Genomic DNA, 18,554 nt, shown 5'->3' on the forward strand with positions numbered 1-18,554 from the left:
ACAGGATTTCTGGAAAACACAGGGCATTAACTGAGCGGATGCTCTGCAGTGCACAGGGTCCTCACTCCCTTGGTGCATTGCATGGGTATGGATGTGCATGCACATTTTTTGCTAAGGGTTGCTAAAACCCTTTCCTGCTTGGCGCATTGAGAATCTGAAGTTGCTTCTGAGCAATGGAGTTGTGATTCTCTGCTTTACTGGTTTAGCTTAGCAGTTAAGTAACAACTAATCTTCCAGGGCCTACTCAAAGAAATCCCTGTTGTCTGCAGGGATGGTGCATCACTGGCAACAAAACCAGCACAAGAAATACATCCATCCTTCACACTCAACAAACGAACAGGAAACTCTTGAAGCTGTGATGCTGGGACCTTCCTACAAGGATTACTGGCTGCTGGAAATGCAATGGTGAGAACAAATGGTGCTGTTCAGCTGATGCTGCTCTTCTCAGCTCAAGCTGCCCAGGGCCCCATCCAACCGACCCAGCCTTGGGTTCTTCTCATGGTGAAGCACCCACATTTCTCTGGGCAGCAATGCCAGGGCCTCATTGCTCTCTGAGTAAATGTTAATTTAAGTGTTAAATCTTTAGCACCTGGAATTGAATGTCAGGGCAGTTTCCCATTTTTGCTGAAGGTATATTTCCTTGAAGCCACTTCATAGTGTCAGAGAGCAGCTCTTGTTCAAGCCATTAGCCTGTGTTCAACCAGTGGTCAATTCTCAACACTATGTCCCACCCCAGTGAAACCTCACAATTTGGGTGATGATTTAGGACAAGAGGTAATGGCCTCAAGTTGCATCAGGAGAGATCCAGGTCGGATATGAGGAACAACTTCTTCTCCAAAGAATGGTCAGGCCCTGGCACAGTCTGCCCAGGGTGACGGTGGAGTCCCTGTCTCTGGAAGTGTTCAGGAACCGTGGAGATGTGGCAGCTGGGCACATGGTCAGCAGGCATGATGGGAATGGATCAATGTCACACAGCAAAACGATTCTCTAAATTCTTGTAACGGCTGCGGAGAGAAATCTGACGGCCAGAATACTACCCCACCCCTTCTTTCACAAGCTTACCTTTAGCTTTTGCTGAGGTGTGCACCCAGCTTTTCTTTCCTGATCAAGCTTGCTGCATAGGGAATCTGCAACGACACAGAAACAAAGCCACTGTTTTAAGCCAAGATTTGGCTAACAACATATGCAGGCTGGAATCTCTGCGCAGCCAAAATACAGCAGGTTGGGAGTATCAGTCTGCATGTATTTATATCCCCATAATTAGGAAGTTCTTAATAACTATTTCTGTCTTGCACAAACCCGATGAAAGCCACTGAAGTGGAACAAATAATTAAAGCAAAACAGAGAACATAGGTATATTAGGGAACATAGTTATATTTAGGAACAAAGTGGGATGATGTGTTCGTAGGCTGCTGGGAATGCAGTATGGGACAGCTCTTTAAAATGCAACAAAACTAAATTGCTCTGAGATTTCCCTGTAGGTGGGAATCCAAATGGCTACATGTTCACTATTCCTCAACAGTGAATAGCTGTCTTTTGGAAAGAATCACATTGGGATCACAACATTTATGCACCTCCACTCCCGGTGCTGCTGCAGACCGAGGTGACCCGCTTCTGCTTCTAGGAACTCTGTGATGCATTCAGAAATAATGTCAAATGTGTTGAAATCATGAATTCGCTTTCATGACTTATGAGCTAAGAGGATCAGTCCAAATCTGGGAGCAAAGGGAGCCACCAACAAGTGGCTGAATAAGCACGTTTCAGCTGAGGCTGTGATGTTTCTACCTCCTTCTCACTCCCAACATTGCTCTGCATGGCCGTCAGTTATATAGGACATCTCCCAAGCTGTGCTGACCTAGATAACACGACAAGGTACATTCTGTCAGAAAGGGACTGTTCTCAATCCGTTTTTTTTTCTGCTATATTTGGCAAGTCGGTGTCTTTTCAGCGTGTGTTGTTTTGTGCATGCTCCTGGTAATAAATGAGAGTGGAAGGGGTGCTATTCAGCAGGGACACTTTTTCACAAGTTAAATCACGTGCAATGTCATCTGCTTTTCAAGTTGCATGAACATTTTGTGGATCCAGTGCTGCAATAGGACATGTTTAGGGCTGTTTGTGACGCTGCTGTCCCTTTTTGTGCATCCAGAGCGAGTGTTCGGATGAAGATAGGATCAATACTTAAAAGGGCAAGATAAGATTCTTTATCTTTGATAAGATCCCTGGAGCACATCCCCTTTGGCTTCCTGGGAACTGAACTCTGCATGGGATTATGCATGTAGAACTAATTTCCATCCTAATTTAACTACAGATGATTCCACCAAAATCAAATCAATATTTTAAAGCGCCACTATTTCCCATTTCTCTTCTCACTTGCAGAGTGACAAGCATGCAGTGAGCAACATCTCTGCAAACCTACATAACAGTGTGAGTATTCCCTGCATGTATCATGAATACACTCATTGTACGAAGCCTCAACCTTCCATGTACAGCATGAAATAGGAACTGAACCTATTAGAGCTTTTCTTAATTACAGTAGGACTCCAAGGAACATGATCTCATACCTCCAAAGACCTGAGAATGCCACACCAGGATGGATTTTTCCTTCTTTTAAAGACTTCTTGTACACCTTTAAAGATCGGGATAGAAGATGATGAAGAGAAATCAATTTTGCAGGCAGATAGTTCCTGATTTATTTTCTTGTCTGCCTTCAAAGAACAGAGGTGGTTGAAAGTAATACTGAGGCTAGAGGCTATCGAACATCAGAGGAGCTCTAGCTGGATCCAATTCTGAGGACTGAGCGTTATTGTCACCCCACAGTTGGCCAGTAGGGTGGAAGCCAAGACTCCGTAGTGAATACAAAAGCCATCTGAACCAGATGAGAAGACAAAAGGCTGTCAGAACAACTCACTTTTCTAACATGTCTCAAAGACCTACTGCCTTTATCCCCATGGAAAAGTAGTAGGGTTGATCACAACCCATGCCTGAAGCAAAGTGGGACCTGCACGTACTCAGCCATTTGGGTAGAGGATGCTTGGAGGCAGGAGGAAGAGCAAAACACACTCAGTGATTTAAGATCAATTTTCCTGTTAAATATGATGATTTATTGATTGCTTCTTGGCACTTGGCTGAAAGCTTGGCATATGGTTGCAGTGCTTCCTGGCAGCTGCTCGAGGCTTTCGGACCAACTCCTTATTAACAGAAATTGCCAATGGCCACACAGAGTCCAAGACTTCATCCACCTACCAAGCCAGGTTGTGTCCAAAGAGGTCAATATCCATTACAGATGTTGTAACAGAACACTTTCTCAAAGACCTGAACCTTGCTCCTGACTTTCAGGAAGCCATAAAATAATTTTTCGAAGTCCGGAGTGGACAAAGCATTAAAATTACAACTCATCGATTAAACAGTGAGGCTCTCAATGAGGAATGTTAAACCTGTGCCACGTCCTCGTTGCTGTGAGTGCAGTGGCTGCGGAGTGACAGCAGAGGGCACTTGGAGTCTGAGCCATCTCCTCTCTTCCGACAGCGCGACTCCCCAGCACGTGTTTGTTGGGGTGGCAATTTATCATCGCGCTCTGCATTGCAGTTTCACAACGTCAGAAGTGCTTTTAAACAAACAGATGCCTTCGTGGTCATGTTGAAATGTTCAGGAAGAGCTAGTGTAAGTTGTATATGCACACAATGGTGAGAAAAGCAAAAAACAAAAACAAAAACAACAACAAAAAAACACCACCACCAACAACAAAACAAACAACAAACCAACTCATTTATATAATCTTAAAAATAAAAATGACTAAGCCAAATTCTGCGGCTAGCTAAGCCACTAACCTTTGTGTTTAATCCTACATATCTGTGAAGCTGAAAGTAAAATTGTGATTCGAGCATGCTTTAAAAATTTCATCTTCTCTCTCTGCACCGCAATGACAAGAAAATTGCATGTGGGCAACTTTGTCAAAGCAATGCTCCAGTGTTCCCGGAACATACAAACCAAAACAGCCTATCCCTGTTAAAAACAACAGACAAAATATATCAAAATAAATCCTGCTTTTTAACGTGTCCTGCACCAAAGGATTTGGTTTACCCATGGCATGAGCCAAGAAGGCCAATGGGTTTCCAATGAAACTTTCTGCCAGATCCTGGGAGATGAGGGCGAACGCAGTAACAGCTGTACGTGTTAAAGAATGGAGACCAGCAAAAGAAAAAACCCTCCAAAATGGCCTGGAGTCGATTTTCTCTATGAAACAACCTCCTTCCAACACCCTCCATCTCTCATTGAAATCTCTGAAGTCAGCAGGAACAGGGAGCTCAGAGCTCTAAAAATAAGGCCACTCTAAATGCCTCGGAGCACAGCACACATGTTTGACAATCGTGGCCTTCAGCTTTATTTTTATGTCCTAACCCATCAAGTAGAAAATGACAGCACCAGAAGACAACAACCCCTCCCATTTTCAGCAAGAGGAAAAGTGAGCTTCTCAAGCAGAAGGCTGATTCAGATGTGGAGATTTTTGGCAAGCCTGACTCAGGAAAGCTGTAGTCTCAGTGTTCAGTCAGCACATTCCATTGAGTTGAAAGATGAAGACCCATCTGGTTAAGGTATGAAAGTAAATCTCCAGGTAATTAGGCTCTAAACCAGTTAAGAACTGCAAGCTGACGTGTTCCTAAGCATAAGGGAACGTGAGCTCTGTAATATTACATCTACATGGCTTCCAGGGGAAAAACTTGAGGGTGTACTTAAAAAATCAAAGTGATAGTTCATAGCATTTTTAGTCAAAGACATAGACTCACAATTTGTAGCTGCTGCACCATTTCTTCTCTGTATGCCAGCTCTCGTTTCATCTGATCTTGAAAATTATCTATTAAGAGGGAAAGAAAAAAAAAAAAAGACAAGTAAATGCAGTAATTAAAATAGAGACCATAGCAGAATTCCTATAAATCAAATGAAACCAAACCCAACTGAAGCACACCAAAGCCTTTTTGTATGATATACCTACCAAAAACTTATCTGATAGGAGGTACTGCTGATGAGAAAAAAAAGATTTGCCTGGAAAAAACAGATCCAGCTCTGTCCTCCCCACTTTAAGATGTAGGCTCCTATGTTTCTCTTGCTAGCTTTCATGCCCACAGTGACGTTCTCAATGGACCAGACTGCAGTCATCAGTCAAACTCTTACAAGAACTGGAGATAACAGCAAAAGCTGCTTTGCTTTGGTATAAATCTGCTGACGTCAATAGGGATGTCCAGGATGTGAGAACAGAAAGTGTTCAAGGATGCAGGATTTGATTTGTAGTTTACAAGATTGTGCTGACAACTTTGAAAGCAGCTCAAATTCCTTAAAGAGTGACGTGGAATTCAGATAGGAAGAAGTCATTGAGAGACAGACCACACCTTCCCAGTCCTTCCCAGTCAGCTGGGTTGTGGCACAACCTTTCAGCTCTGGTAGGGTCTTGCTGAAGAGTACTACAAGGCCAAAGCAGCCAGAATGGCTTATTTGCAATTAAAAGACTTCAGCAGTCATGTTGGCTGTTGGGCCGTGGCTCCAGAACTCATGGAGCCTCAGTTCAGTATCTGCTCTCCAAGCTCTGTGCATATGTCTCCCCACGCTTCGTTTCTTCACCAGTAAATCAGGAATAATAGCACTGCCTCATCTGCCTGGAGCACAGGGAGGATTAATAGATTAAATGACTGTGGGACACTTTGATAGGGCAGTAATGGGAGTCACAAAAATACCAAAATTGCAATGCAAAGATTTGATCCCAGATGAGAAATGTGGCTCCTATCAATGCTCCGTGTGCTGCTGTGGGCCTGGGAACACACTCATTCCCTGCAGAGCCCCACAAGCTCACTACATTCTCAAACCCAAAAGCAGAGGCAAGAAGACAGAGCACATCACAGTGGAGTGGCAGGAGCTGCCATGCCTTGGGGGAAAGGAGATATGTCACCATCAGGTGTGGGCACAGGGAAGAAATGGAAGAAACTAGAAGGGGGCAGAGCTCTGTTGTCTTTCACACAATAATTTGGCCTTGTCTAAATGAAAAGCAAAGGATGTTGCTTAGGAGGCATGGAGGCAGTGCAGGATGGTGAGAAAATGTCAGGAAAACAAATGGAGAGAAAATTTGTCTAGCTAAAACCAGCAGGAGTCCAGCATGTCTACGCTGAAAAGAATGCAATGACATCTTAAGGAATTCCTCCAGGTTTCATTTTATCAGCCTGTTTTTTCCTCTCCAACTTGAAAAGAAAAAGAATACAAGCCAGTTTGCAGTTTCTCCTCTGCTTACCAAAATAGCCATGTGGGACAAAAGGTGATTGTCTCTTGTCCTGTGCTAGCTACTCTGTAGGTCCTCTTCCAGTTTCATTTCAATAGGAGCAGGCTACGCAAAGAAATGCCCCTCATCTCCTCTCCTCCCTGAACATCTCTTCACAGGCTCGGTACAAACAGCTCAGAAATCCTGCTCAGTCCTGCGCTGCAAACTCGCTGTGCAAACGGGGTTAATGGTGAGGATAACGCTTTTTTTTTTTTTTTTTTTTCCTGCGGCAGACAAAGCCGTGAGCAATGCCCAGGAGAAAAGAGATGAATATTTAAAGAGTTTTCTTAACACAAACTTAAATACTTTAACTGCCCAGGCTACGTTTCTACTGTTTTACTGCCACGTCGTTAAATGCTGCCGGACAAAAGGTGAGCCGTCTGCACCAGAGGTAAAACCGGTGCAGGATTCTGCCTTCAGCATCTTCGGGACGGACAGAAGTTCAGTCCTATGGCTGCTCAGGACTGGGATGCAAACCTGCTCTGCTCTTCCTCGTGCAGACCCACGTGTCTCCAAGCCACGAGAAGCCCATCAGCACGATTTTAACCGTACCTTCCTTAGTCGCTTTTCAGGTTTCTCTCCTTTAATTGGGTTTTCTATGATTTTTCTCTCTAGCACAGTCACAAGCAGTTAGAAACTTTACTAGGGAAACCTGCAAGACAAATAGCTTCTAACACCTGACCTGAGGCAGCGGCCCCATCTCTTTCATTGCACCACATGCTGTTCTGGAGGACAAACCGCACTTATCTCAGATTTTACACTTACTTGCTTGACAAAGACCCATTTTCTTGTTTTATTGTATGTGGAGGAGGGTTTTTTTGGTAAATCTAAATCTGTAGATAGGTTTTACGGTCACTTACACGTATTGTTTATAGCACATTATCTGTTTTCTATTTTAATCCTGAAGAAAATTGACCACTGCTTTGTGGTATGTTGAAACCACATATTTTTCAAGTCAGCATATGCAGTCGCCACTTCCTTGGTCAGCCGAATGTGTTCTTTTCTTTTATTTGAATTGTATTTCATGCGGTTTAATTGCACTGTTTATTTACACGGCAATGACAGAGCATTAATTTTACTGTAGAAGAACAAAAGGATAAATGAGTGACCCGAATGGCAAAACTCCAAGATGCCGTTTTACCAATACCACACATCAAGCATTTTGATCTATACAAATTATTTGAAAATTACCTCACTCTCAAACCCACGTAATGACTGAACTTATACTGAAGGATGAGGTTATCTCCTTTCATTAATATCTATACCACTTCAGGCTCTCCTTTGTTTATGAAGCTTTCGAGATTTGAGCTAAAGATGGAGTCATCTCCAGAGACCTGCCTTGCACTTCTCTGAATTTACCTTATTTACAGAAAGCAGAAAAATGCATTTTCTTTAAATGACAAGAAAACACAGTCTGCACTCCCACCTCTTCTTGTGATCCAAACATTCCTCAGCTTGCAGCAGAGGTGTTTGTTGAATTGGGGTGCTTGCAATGGTGGAGTTTTTAGGAAGCAACTCGGACTTCTAACAGAACAGAGAGCTTCTGAACTCTTCAGGAAGCTCCAGGAAACCAAGCTGAGGGCTGGTCAGATATTTTCGTCATGCAGGAGGTAAGAGAAGTTAGCAAAAAGCCAACTTCTGCATGAATGAAGGCACGTTTTCCCCATCGTTATGTCCTTTACTGTTTCCTTGTGCCTGCAGTTCAACTTCCTGATAACTTCACGAAAACCTTTCTGATTGTCCGTTTCATTTTAGAATGCACACCAAAAGGGACACCTGGATTTTTCCTACAAAAGACTGATGTTGGCAGCCTGAAAAGCCCAAACAGCGTAAGTGCCATCGACCTCAGCTGAAAATCCTGGCAATACAACTGAGGACGTGCTTCTCCTGTTTTCCAACAACAAACAACTCTCAAAAAAAAAACCCCAAAAAAGCCAAAATCACAGATACGTGTTCTTACTGAATACTGGGAAAGATGCATTTCCCTTCAACACCTGGAACTCCTGCTCCAGCCTCCTCCGTAAGTCAATTTGTTCAAACAAAACCTTCTGGAGTTCCTCTAAGAAAAAGAAGAGGAAAGAGGAGAAAAGTGGTGTTACTAATCTGTGGAAATAATTCTTGAGAGAACAGTTACTGAGCAATTCATTACGATAAGACAAAATATTTTAGCAGTTATTAAAGAAGAAGAAAAAAAAAAAGTGTTGCATAGACCTACGATAGATTTTGTGCAGAAAGCCATGAATATAAATCAATGTAATATATTATTTTAAAGTATTATATTACAGTGTCATGTATTGATTGATATATATGCATTAATCTCAATTATATCCACCCAAAGGTCCATATATTATTCATATGTTACTTGACAAGCTTAAAATATGGTGCAGAACAAAAATGCCCCCTATTATCCTCATATTCTATTAAAACAAATAGCAGTTTTATAACAGAAGAGACCCTGATTTATTTTACCTTTCCCCATGTTTTCTACATCCTTCTTCAGCGAATGAGGTGAATTGGTTTCTTGTGTGTGTTCACCTTAAGGAAAGAAAGGAAAAAAGTTATTGATTTACCAGTATCACTTTTCATCAGAATTGTCTTTATTGTGCAACTGCTTCAGAAAACATGGAGGAAAAAAAATAAAATTAAAGAAGAAAAAACGATTGAGTCTTCTCTACAGCATCCAGGTGTCACTTACAAACACAACCCTAGCTGAGACCAAAGATGCTTTTCCTGGTACAGGCTTCTGAGGCTTAAGGGTCTATTTTGATTGTCCTCTGAAAATGTGTTTGGTTTTTTTTTTTTCTGTAGTTTCTATGAACAAGGTTATGAAAGAAGCCAGGAAACAGGTTTTTAAATGACAAAATACCATTCTCACTGAAATTAATAGAAGATTTTCTATTACTTAAAGTTGAAGTATAAAAGGACTCTCAATAATTAAGAAATATTTGGTAAGGAGGCAGTTATTGAGCTAATTGGACTAATTCTTGGTTTTTGTCCAGCTGCTAAGTGCACATCATTAACTACTGATGAATAACCACAAGGAAGACATATGTAAATCTGCTCATTCATTTACGTATTTGAAAGAGTCATGGAGAAAGCATCTTGGGTTGGGGGAAAATGAAAAGCTCCAGCACTGAACACAACAGGTAAGACAGCAGCTGCTCAAAAGCTCACAGTCACAGAGCATCGATGGCAGGTCACCGCAGTCAGCTGATGGTGAAGTCGAATTGGAAAGTCTTGTTTCCTATGCAACCAGAAATATTTTTGCAAGGCATTTATTTCTGTTTTTAAAAACCAATGCACTCGTATGTCCCATGAAACGTGAAATGTTAATACATGGAACATATCCCGTAGCTGTGCCCTTCAGCATCTGCTCTCTCTTCTTGTTTCTTTCTTTAACATAAAAATAAACTCGTTCAGGTTTTTATTTACACAACTGATACCTGCTGCCATCAGTGCCATTTAAATCTGTTTACATAACACAGTTATTAAAAAAAAATGATTACTGTATGATATTTGATATGGACAATGCATTTTCTGCAGGTGAGCTGGCTCTCAAATTAAAAGAGGCAAAAGAAACAAAAAGAAAACTATACATCACTCTTGAAGCAGTGCTTTTAAATAGTCCTGTAATGTAAAATGCTTTTTTTTTTTTAGTTTAATATAGTGCAGTCTTAAGCAGGATTGTTAACAAAATAAGTATTTTGTTAGGTAAGTCTGAAATAAATGAGAACACGCAAGCAAAAAGAAAGAATTTAAGTTTAGGAAGTGTACTTATTAAACTGTAAATATCAACCATTATCGCTTCCCAAAGAAGTAAAGAACAGGATGGGAAAAGTGAAGGTGTTTAAATGCAAATCCCAGCGTTTGGGTTTTAAAGAATCAGCCTCATTCCTAAACTGCTTTCTGCTGCTCATAAAAGGGCCTCGACATTATTATTGTTAATGGCAATAATAACAACAATCAGATGAGTTTCACCTTCCCAGTCCCCCTCAAAATGATAATCAGGAGTCTGCTCTTCTGCTTTTCCATACTTCCCAGAGGCCTCATCAAGTGCTGTGTACTGTTATACCTTAATTGAAAGGGAGGAGGTATTGAATATTTAACCAGCTTCCTTTCTCTTAAATGTTAATTAAAAGCTAAATAGGTGTTTAAAAACAAACAAACAGAAAGCCCAACGAATTTTAATCAGTCTACAAAAAAAATCACTTCCCCTCCTAATAGCTCCACCAGAATTCTCCTGGGCCTTCTCTATGCACAAAGTTGTGTTCAGCGCGATGGAAAACAAAAGCTGTGCAGACCCAGAGATGGATGGGCATCTAAGTTTGCTTTCAGAGAGGCTTGGTTTCAATTTAGCCAAAAATCTAACTGCACCTCAAGTCTGCTGTCTAGGGGTAGAAAGTGTCCAAAGCCACTTTCATACCTCTGTTATTTCTGATTAGCAGCAGGTTTTTTTTTATCTGGAGTAAGGATGGATTACATTTTGAGGTTACACTTAATCTGGAATGTGAATATCCATCCACTGCACGCTGGATGTTAGGAATAATTTCTTTTCTAGAAAAATAGTCCTTGTTCCTGGACGTATTCAAGAAACCTGGAGTTGTGGCACTTGGGGTCACGGTCAGTTGGCATGGTGGCAGTGGGTTGAGATTGGGCTTGGGGATCTTGGAGGTCTTTTCCAACGTTAGTGACTCTGTGATTCTATGAACCAAGGAGGAAAAAAGCAGTGATGCAGCACCGACGGTCTACCAGGACCACAAACGCAAAGTGCTCCATTATTTTTTGCTGGAGAGAACATGTTACACAAAGACCATGGTTATGACAGTGCTGGTGTCTTGTGTCCAAACATACAGTCATTCAAAATCTATGGGCAGATGTGAAACAGCAGACTTGGAGAGCTTCAAAGACTCCATCTGTATTTACTATTAATGACTTGCTAAAAAATCCTTCCAAAACATACTCTTACTGAAAATATTCATGCATCTTGAATACTCATGCCCCATTCTGGGGATAAATAATCAGCAGGCTAGACAAGGCTTTAGAAAGTATGCCTATTTTAGAAAATGCAGTAAGTATGTTCAAGTGTTTTTCTGCACTGGGGCTGATGTACACATCGTGCAAAATCCAGAGCTTCTAGTGTTAATTTCCCCTCCAAGTGCCTCAACTTTAAAACAAGCTAGTTCTATTTTTTGCACAGATAAAGCCTAGTTTATAACTTCCATTTGAAGTTCAAAACATGGACAGCTGACTTAAAAAACCTGCACTGAGGCACTTGTAGACTTCAGGATGAGAACATGGTTTCAGGGTCTCTAACTAAACATTTTGAAACTGTGCTTGGTTTCCAAAATGTGCAATGTTTTTTACAACAAATCAATTCCTTCTGGGCTGAGCCCTATGATATTTCTTGGAAATATTTCATAGCTTTATTCTGGAAACATGAGGGCTGGATAATCACTAATTTTGGGGTTGTTTAAAATGGAGGGTAGGATTCCAGAAGATGAGTCCTAAAAACAAAGAAGCAAAGCAACAACAACAACAACAAAAATTAAAACAACACGGAGAAACCGTATCACCAGCTACTGAGACATGCAAAAAATAATTTTGACAAAATTCAGCCCCTTATAATAGCCCAAGGAGATCTCCCAAACTCTTTATTAATAACAGAAAAGAGTCAGGAATAGGAAATGAACCCTGCTGCCCATCTCCAGTTTTCCGTCATGTACATGCGTGTTCTCACGTGCAAACTTAGCTATTAATTTGCAGTGCTGGGTCCCACATTTGAAAATTCACCTTCATTCCAACTTTCACTTTCTTTGCTTATAAATAAATATAAGCAAAAAATAAATTCTATGTCAGTAACTTCTGGATCCAGTGCTTAACAACTTAATTCTGTAAAGACCATCCAGTTTTTCTTATGTAAGATGCACCACGCTGTTTCCAACCCTCTACAACTACCGTAAATCTACAGTAATTGCACCAATATTTCCAGAGTTAATCTGGATGTATATTTATGAGTAAATGAACTAAGGATGTGGCTCACTGCTCCTAGTCGGAAGTTCCCCTGAAATGCCTGACAAACAATTTTTTTGGTATTGGAAAAAAAAAAAAAAAACACCAAAATCAGCTACTATTGGAGCAGACGTTACTACCTGAAACAAACACAGCTTTAGGTGGTTTGGAAATAGTTTATAGAACTCGAACTTTGTAAAAAACAGGCCGTGTTTGCACAGTGTTACAGTGGCGTGGCGTGTCTGACACCCATCGCCTCTCCCTGCCCTTCAGCTCTGGGGTTGGATCTTTCTGAAAAATAAATAAATAAATAAATAAAACAAAAAAATTGGGACCAGTTACGTAAGTTGGTCACTGCACCTGCGAAAACTGCCATGGGAATTTGAATAATTTTGAGCTCTTTAGGAGCGTTGCCTGACCGAAAAGAAAAGATGGGGATTTTCACGGGCAGCTTCCAGGCTGTGTGGTACGACCGGCACGGGATCACCGTGCCCTTATCTCTCCCAGCCTTGGAAATAGCTCTGTTTAGGATGACTTTTCGAGTTGAGCACGTTGAGAATATGAAGCCAAGGCGTGCACTGACAAATGGTTGCACTGGCACAGAAAATACCGCATTGGTTTTAAGATGCTTTTTACCGGGTTTACTTTGTAAATACAAACTGTTGCCGCAACAAGAGGAATTTTTCCAGGATCATTTCATCTTCCCTAATCTTATTAGGAACATTGAATAACTCGTGCATATATTAATCTTATTAAGCAAGCTGTAGAGCCAGCATATTCTGCAGAATGTTTTGACAGTCAAGCAGGAAAGCATTGTGAACATAACCCACTAATTCTGGGCAAGATGAAGAGGGCTCAACCCCATACAAAACAAACAACAATCTAAATCCCTGTGAAGATAACGGGACTGCACACAGAAAGCACTTTCAGGAACAAGCCCTGAACCATTCTGCATTTCTTCACAGCTCGTCCTTCAAACAGGCAGGTCCTGCTGTTGATTTACTCAGCAGCTTTATACTCCGCCTAAATTCAGAATGTGCCAGGTAGATCACTACTTTGAAAACCAAAATTTCAATTAACCGAAATGAGCATTTCCATGTACTGTGAAGATGAACGCACAGCTACCGTGGGCACGCAATAGCAAGGAGCACAGTTAGGTTTTCTGTCAAGAGGGGAGATACGAAGTCTAAGTAAAAAGCATAATATTACCGTATCACTATTTTTTTAATGAACATGGATAGAATAAGTTTCTAAAAGGCCAAAGTAATGAATTCCATTGGCCGCAGTGCAGGACACTTCCCATGCACAGCGTACTGTTCTCCTAAATATTCTCAGGTTCTTGAGGGTTTTTTTTTCTGCTGTATCACCGCTATCGTAATTGCTTGAAGGTACAGAAGATAATTAGGGGTAGCCATCAGTCCACAACCTTGATCCAAATCGAGCACAAAATTCACAGCATCTCCAACACTGGCTTGTTTCTTCCTCCTATCCTACGCCTAAAGAGGGTTTTATTGAGTCTTTCTAAAAAATACCCTTTAAAATGGGACACGTTCAGCAATGTTTGTGATCTTTCAATTGTTCTCCGCTATTATATAAGATTTCTCTAAGATCCCATTTCTTCATTTCCACTCCTTGTACAACTCCCTCTCTCCCCGCTTGCTCTCTCTGTCTCATTTGACAGGCAAATTTGCAGACATTGCCTGAGGATAACAACCTCGTTTGACAGTCAATTAACCGTGAATAGTCAAAGCCAAGGCAGTTTGCATTACATAAATGGAAAATTAGATTCCTTTTTCCCAAGAAACAAAACCCTCTCCTTAAGACACTGCAATAGACAACTTAGTATCAAAACTTCTAATCACGTCTTTCCCAAATCCCTTGGAGACATTTAGCAATCAGTAAAAGGTGGTTTCATTTAATTTGTATAATGTAATTTTTGTAAATGTATTATACATTTTGTGTAGAGATCATTATCATGGAGATAATATAAATGTTGGCATAGATGTCATAAAACACCTTTAATGTCTTTCTGACAGATATTAAAAGCAATAAGCTGTGATCCTTTTTAATGGAAGGTTTCAAAGAGAACATTTCAATTATTGTCGTTTTATGCTTTTCCAGCCTGTTTCATTGTGTAACCTGATACATTTCTGAAATTTCTGCTGAAATATGCCCAGCAATTAATAATCTTATTCCTATTAATGTCACCACTTCCCACCTATTTGCATTTTTCTCAGCTGTACTTGCTCACAATTGTTTTTATCTTTACCCTTGTACTAAATATTCAGACATTTGATTATGAATTTCAGTCTCTGTCTCTTTATCCTCCAATTTCAGAGCTTACCTGCTGCATCTCTCCAGAAGTCCCCTCCCGAAGGCTCAGAATCCGTGATGAAGAAATTATGCTCCTTGCTCTTATCTGGAATCCAAACAAATAGCAGAGTTGAAAACACTTTGGCTGGCGAGAAACCGAAACGAACCTCAGAATCCAGAAGAAAAGTAAATCTATATTTATTCATTCACCATGCACAGAGAGGCGTTTGGATGTGAATGGATATAATGCTAAATTACCACAATAGAGAGACTATCAGGATGTTTAATGGATTTTTTTAATTGAAATCATGGAAGTGATTTATTTTTGTTTAAATCGAGGGGCAGAGAACAAATCCAACACAAAGCAAGCAGCCGTGAATTCCCACACCTCTGGGTGAGCACTCACCTGAGAAGTTATCCTCCTTTGTGGGCAGGACGACCTGGTTTCCCTCCTTGCTCTTCTGATTCTAGAAAAGCAGAAAAGATTGAAATGCACAAAATCAGGATTGAAGACCGTCAGGGGTGGGCACCCAGTCGGGGGCAGATTGCTGAAAGCTTTGGGGAGCTGTGGGGGTAACATTCTGGGGAATCCCACCACGTTGTCTCCCCACTGCTTTCTGGAAAGAAGGAAGGAGCCCCACTGGGAACCTCCAGGAAAATCCTGGGTTTGTGCATCCCTGTAATAAGGATGGGAGAGGGACTGCGGCCGGGCCCGAATTCTTTCTTTCTGTGTTTTAACATGGGATGAGCCACGGAGCAAAGACCACGGAACAGCTTTCCGTGTCAGACCACAACCCTGGCCCTATGCTGGGGTGGCGACTGAACCAGCCTGCTTGTTTCTTTGATGGCTTCCAGGGCTGCCTGCAGGTGCCTGGACTTTGAACCATGCTCGGTTCAAAACCTTCACAAGGCTCAAAGCCTCTGAGAAGCTCAGTGCCGGGGCAAGGGACCAAGGCAGGCTCAGTCAGCTACATGCTACATGGGGTGGCCCTGCACGAACCCCATGGGAACATTTACATCTTTGTAGCAGGGCTGCTCCTCCGGCACCGGGTGCTGCACTGGGCTGCTGCCACCGCTGCCCGCCCCGGGGGCACGGCCTTCCCCCAGCTTCTCCTCCGCAGCCGGACGGGCAAAGGGGTGGCCGGCGGTGGGGGGACGGTCGTGGCCAGCCTTCTCTGGCAGAGCCCTGCTGGGTGGGAAGCGAGCGGCGGGCGTCAGAGGGTCGGCGTCCTCCTCGCCTTCCTCCTCCTCATCCTCCTCATCCTCTTCCTCCTCCTCATCAGGGGGTTTGTGCCCTTCGACGTCCACCTCGGGCTCATCCTCTTCTTCCTCCTCCTCCTCCTCCTCCTCGCTGCTGTCCTCGCTGGCGAAGGTGCCCGCCGGGGGGTACGGAGGCCGCTCGCAGCCCCCATCCTCGGGGGGCGGCGGTGGAGGGGGCGGCGGTGGGGGTGGCGGGGGAAGCAGGAGCTGCAGTGGAGACGCAGGGCGGTGCGGGCCGCCGCCGTGCAGCTTGGCCAGACTCTCCGAGTCTTCCTTGCCCCCAACTGGGCGGAAGGCGCTGGAGTGGTGGTAGCCTCCCCTGGCGGCCTTATGGCCTCCGGCCGCTTCCAATGGGTGTGGGGGGACGCGGGCTCCGCTCGCCCCGTTCCCTCCATCCGAGGCGGAAGGCGATGCGGGCTCCGAGGCCGCCGCTTCGGGCTCCGAGAGGTCCAGGAAGGCCTGCCGGAGAGCGCCGTCCCCCAGTGCGCAGCCCAGAGTCGCTCCAGGTGGCTGAGGAGGGGGCTGCAGATAGGTGGGCACCGGCAGCGCGCCTGGAGTGCGGGGCGGCCAGAACATGCAGAAGGGTGGATAGAAGGCTGCATCCTTCCTGCCGGGCCAGAAGAGCCCGGAGAGCCCCCCGCTGCCTGCCGTCCCCCCTCCGGTTTTATGGGCCGCCGTCCCTCCGAGGGCATCACCCGCACCGCTGCCCTCCTCCTTCTTGTGGCAGAGCCCAAAGGCTGCGGGGAAGCCGTAGGGATGCGGGAAGAGGCCCCCACAGCCTGGAAACTTCTGCAGCACTCCTCCAAAGGCCCCTTTGCTGGGCACTGGGATGAGCGGGTAGCTCCGCGGGCTCTTCCCTCCTGCCACCGCCACGGCCTCGTGCAGTTCCTCGTCCTCCTCGAAGCGTGGCCGCTTCTGCTGCAGCTCTTGGGGAGCTGCGGCCAGAAGGTGTGGGGCCAGCAAGCCACCCCCCACCACGGCCGCTGCCTTCACCGAGCCCAGCGCGTGGCACTGGGGGACAGCGGCGGTCCCGGGAGTGGTGGCAGTGGGTGTGGGCGGCAGTGCCCGCTTGCGACTTCCTCCGTTGAACATGGCCTTGACGTCCTCCCAGGCAAAGACCAGCTCGTCCTGGGGGCTCTTGTCTGTCAGCTTGAGGTGGCGGCGCCAGGAGTTGAAGTTGGCGGCATCGGGCTGCGTGTATTTGGCATCGGGAGTGCGGTGCGAGTGAAAGATGAATTTGTTGGGGGAGAAATACATACTGCAGTAGGTGCACTTGATGCACTTGGCGCGCGAGCTGTTGTAGCGGGCAGGGATGAAGCTTCCCCGGCACCCCCAGGCGCACTCATGGGACACGTCAAAAGCGAAGTTATCAGGCAGCTTGGGTGGACGGTTCTCCCCCAGGAATGATTTGCAGAGCCTCTCTGCCTCCCGCTTGGTGATCATCCCGCAGCGCCGCGATGAGATGGGCATGGCCCCGGCGCGCCGCAGGATCTCCAGTTGCACTGGTGTGCACTGCACGCAGGTGATGCCCAGAGCCACGCGTCGGTTGTGGATCTCGTTGTAACTGAAGTTTTTGAGCAGCGTGTTGGAGATCTGCGCCAGGCACAGCCTCTCCTGCCCATCGATCACCAGCGAGACGATGGGGATGCCGTAGAGGATCACCTGCCCCACTTGGTTGGGTTTCATGGCGGCGTGGCCAGCACGCTGCTGCTGGCTCATGGGGTCCGGTGGGTATGCGCTGGATGGAGATGGCAACAAAATGTCCGTGGGAGTGGGCAGGGGGCTGGTTGCCATCTCTTCAATGCCAGGGGGGCCGCTGCGCTCCAGCTGTAGGGAGAATGAGAAACGTGGAGCTGTCAGCAGGGCAGAAAGAGAGGGACAGAGAGCAGTCACTGTCAAGAGAAGGGGAGGAGAAAGGGAAAGGGCAAGGTGAAGGGGAAGAGGAACGTGTCCCCGAGCTGCCCGGCTCCCTAAATGCCCTCCCTTGAATTTGCTGGGACACAAAGCACACACAGCACCGCTCTAAAGCCATCTGCGGGAAGACTGATTCTGCACCGAGCGCTTCCCATCCCATTCCCTACTCACTGCCTCTGCATTACCATGCACATCCCACCCAGCATCCCCATAAATCCCCCAACCGCCGTAAGGACCGTTCCCCACCGCACTCCGCGGTCGCTCCGAAGCCCCACAGCCCCAGTTCCCACCTCTCCGTCTGATCCCCGTTTTACCTCCGCGGGTCACCGCCGGACAGGACGCGCATCCCCGCGGCTGGCCGGCCCCTGCCCTCCCCGCGGAAGAGGAGGAGGCGGAGGCAGCGCGGAGCTACGCGCTTCTCTGGGAGCCGCCCCCCCCCCCCCCCCCCCCTTCCCCCGTGGGCACGGTGACGTCAGAAGCCGGGGGGGCGGACAGGGCCGGACCACTCCTCGCTGCCCCCATCCCTGCCTTTGGTCCTCCTGGACGAGAAGTGGACGGGACCCCCTGTCTGGGCCCCGGGGCACCGCGCAGCCCTCAGGGCCTCCTGAAGAGCCTCGAGCCGGGACGGGGTCTCGGGAGGAGGCAGTGGAAAGGGGGCTGTTTGTGCCTTTTTTTTCCCATTCCTTCCTTACCCCTCTCCCTCTTTCTTTCTTTTCTCTTTCCCTTTGCTTTCTGTTTCTTTTTCCGTTTTTGTTTT

General features: G+C 45.2%; 1 protein-coding gene across 1 annotated transcript; it reads right to left on the minus strand.

Moving 5' to 3' along the window:
- Positions 1 to 1,064: 1,064 nt before the first annotated feature.
- Positions 1,065 to 17,677, minus strand: SKOR2 (SKI family transcriptional corepressor 2; the record flags this gene model as incomplete). The annotated part of the gene is made up of 7 exons (XM_079548107.1): positions 1,065 to 1,127; positions 4,785 to 4,852; positions 8,262 to 8,360; positions 8,771 to 8,836; positions 14,655 to 14,729; positions 15,030 to 15,090; positions 15,641 to 17,677. 7 exons carry the CDS (start codon positions 17,675 to 17,677, stop codon positions 1,065 to 1,067), a joined length of 2,469 nt encoding a protein of 822 aa, XP_079404233.1.
- Between the last annotated feature and the right edge of the window lie 877 nt (positions 17,678 to 18,554).

This window comes from Tetrao urogallus, assembly GCF_951394365.1.
Source record: "Tetrao urogallus genome assembly, chromosome: Z".
NCBI lineage: Eukaryota > Metazoa > Chordata > Aves > Galliformes > Phasianidae > Tetrao > Tetrao urogallus.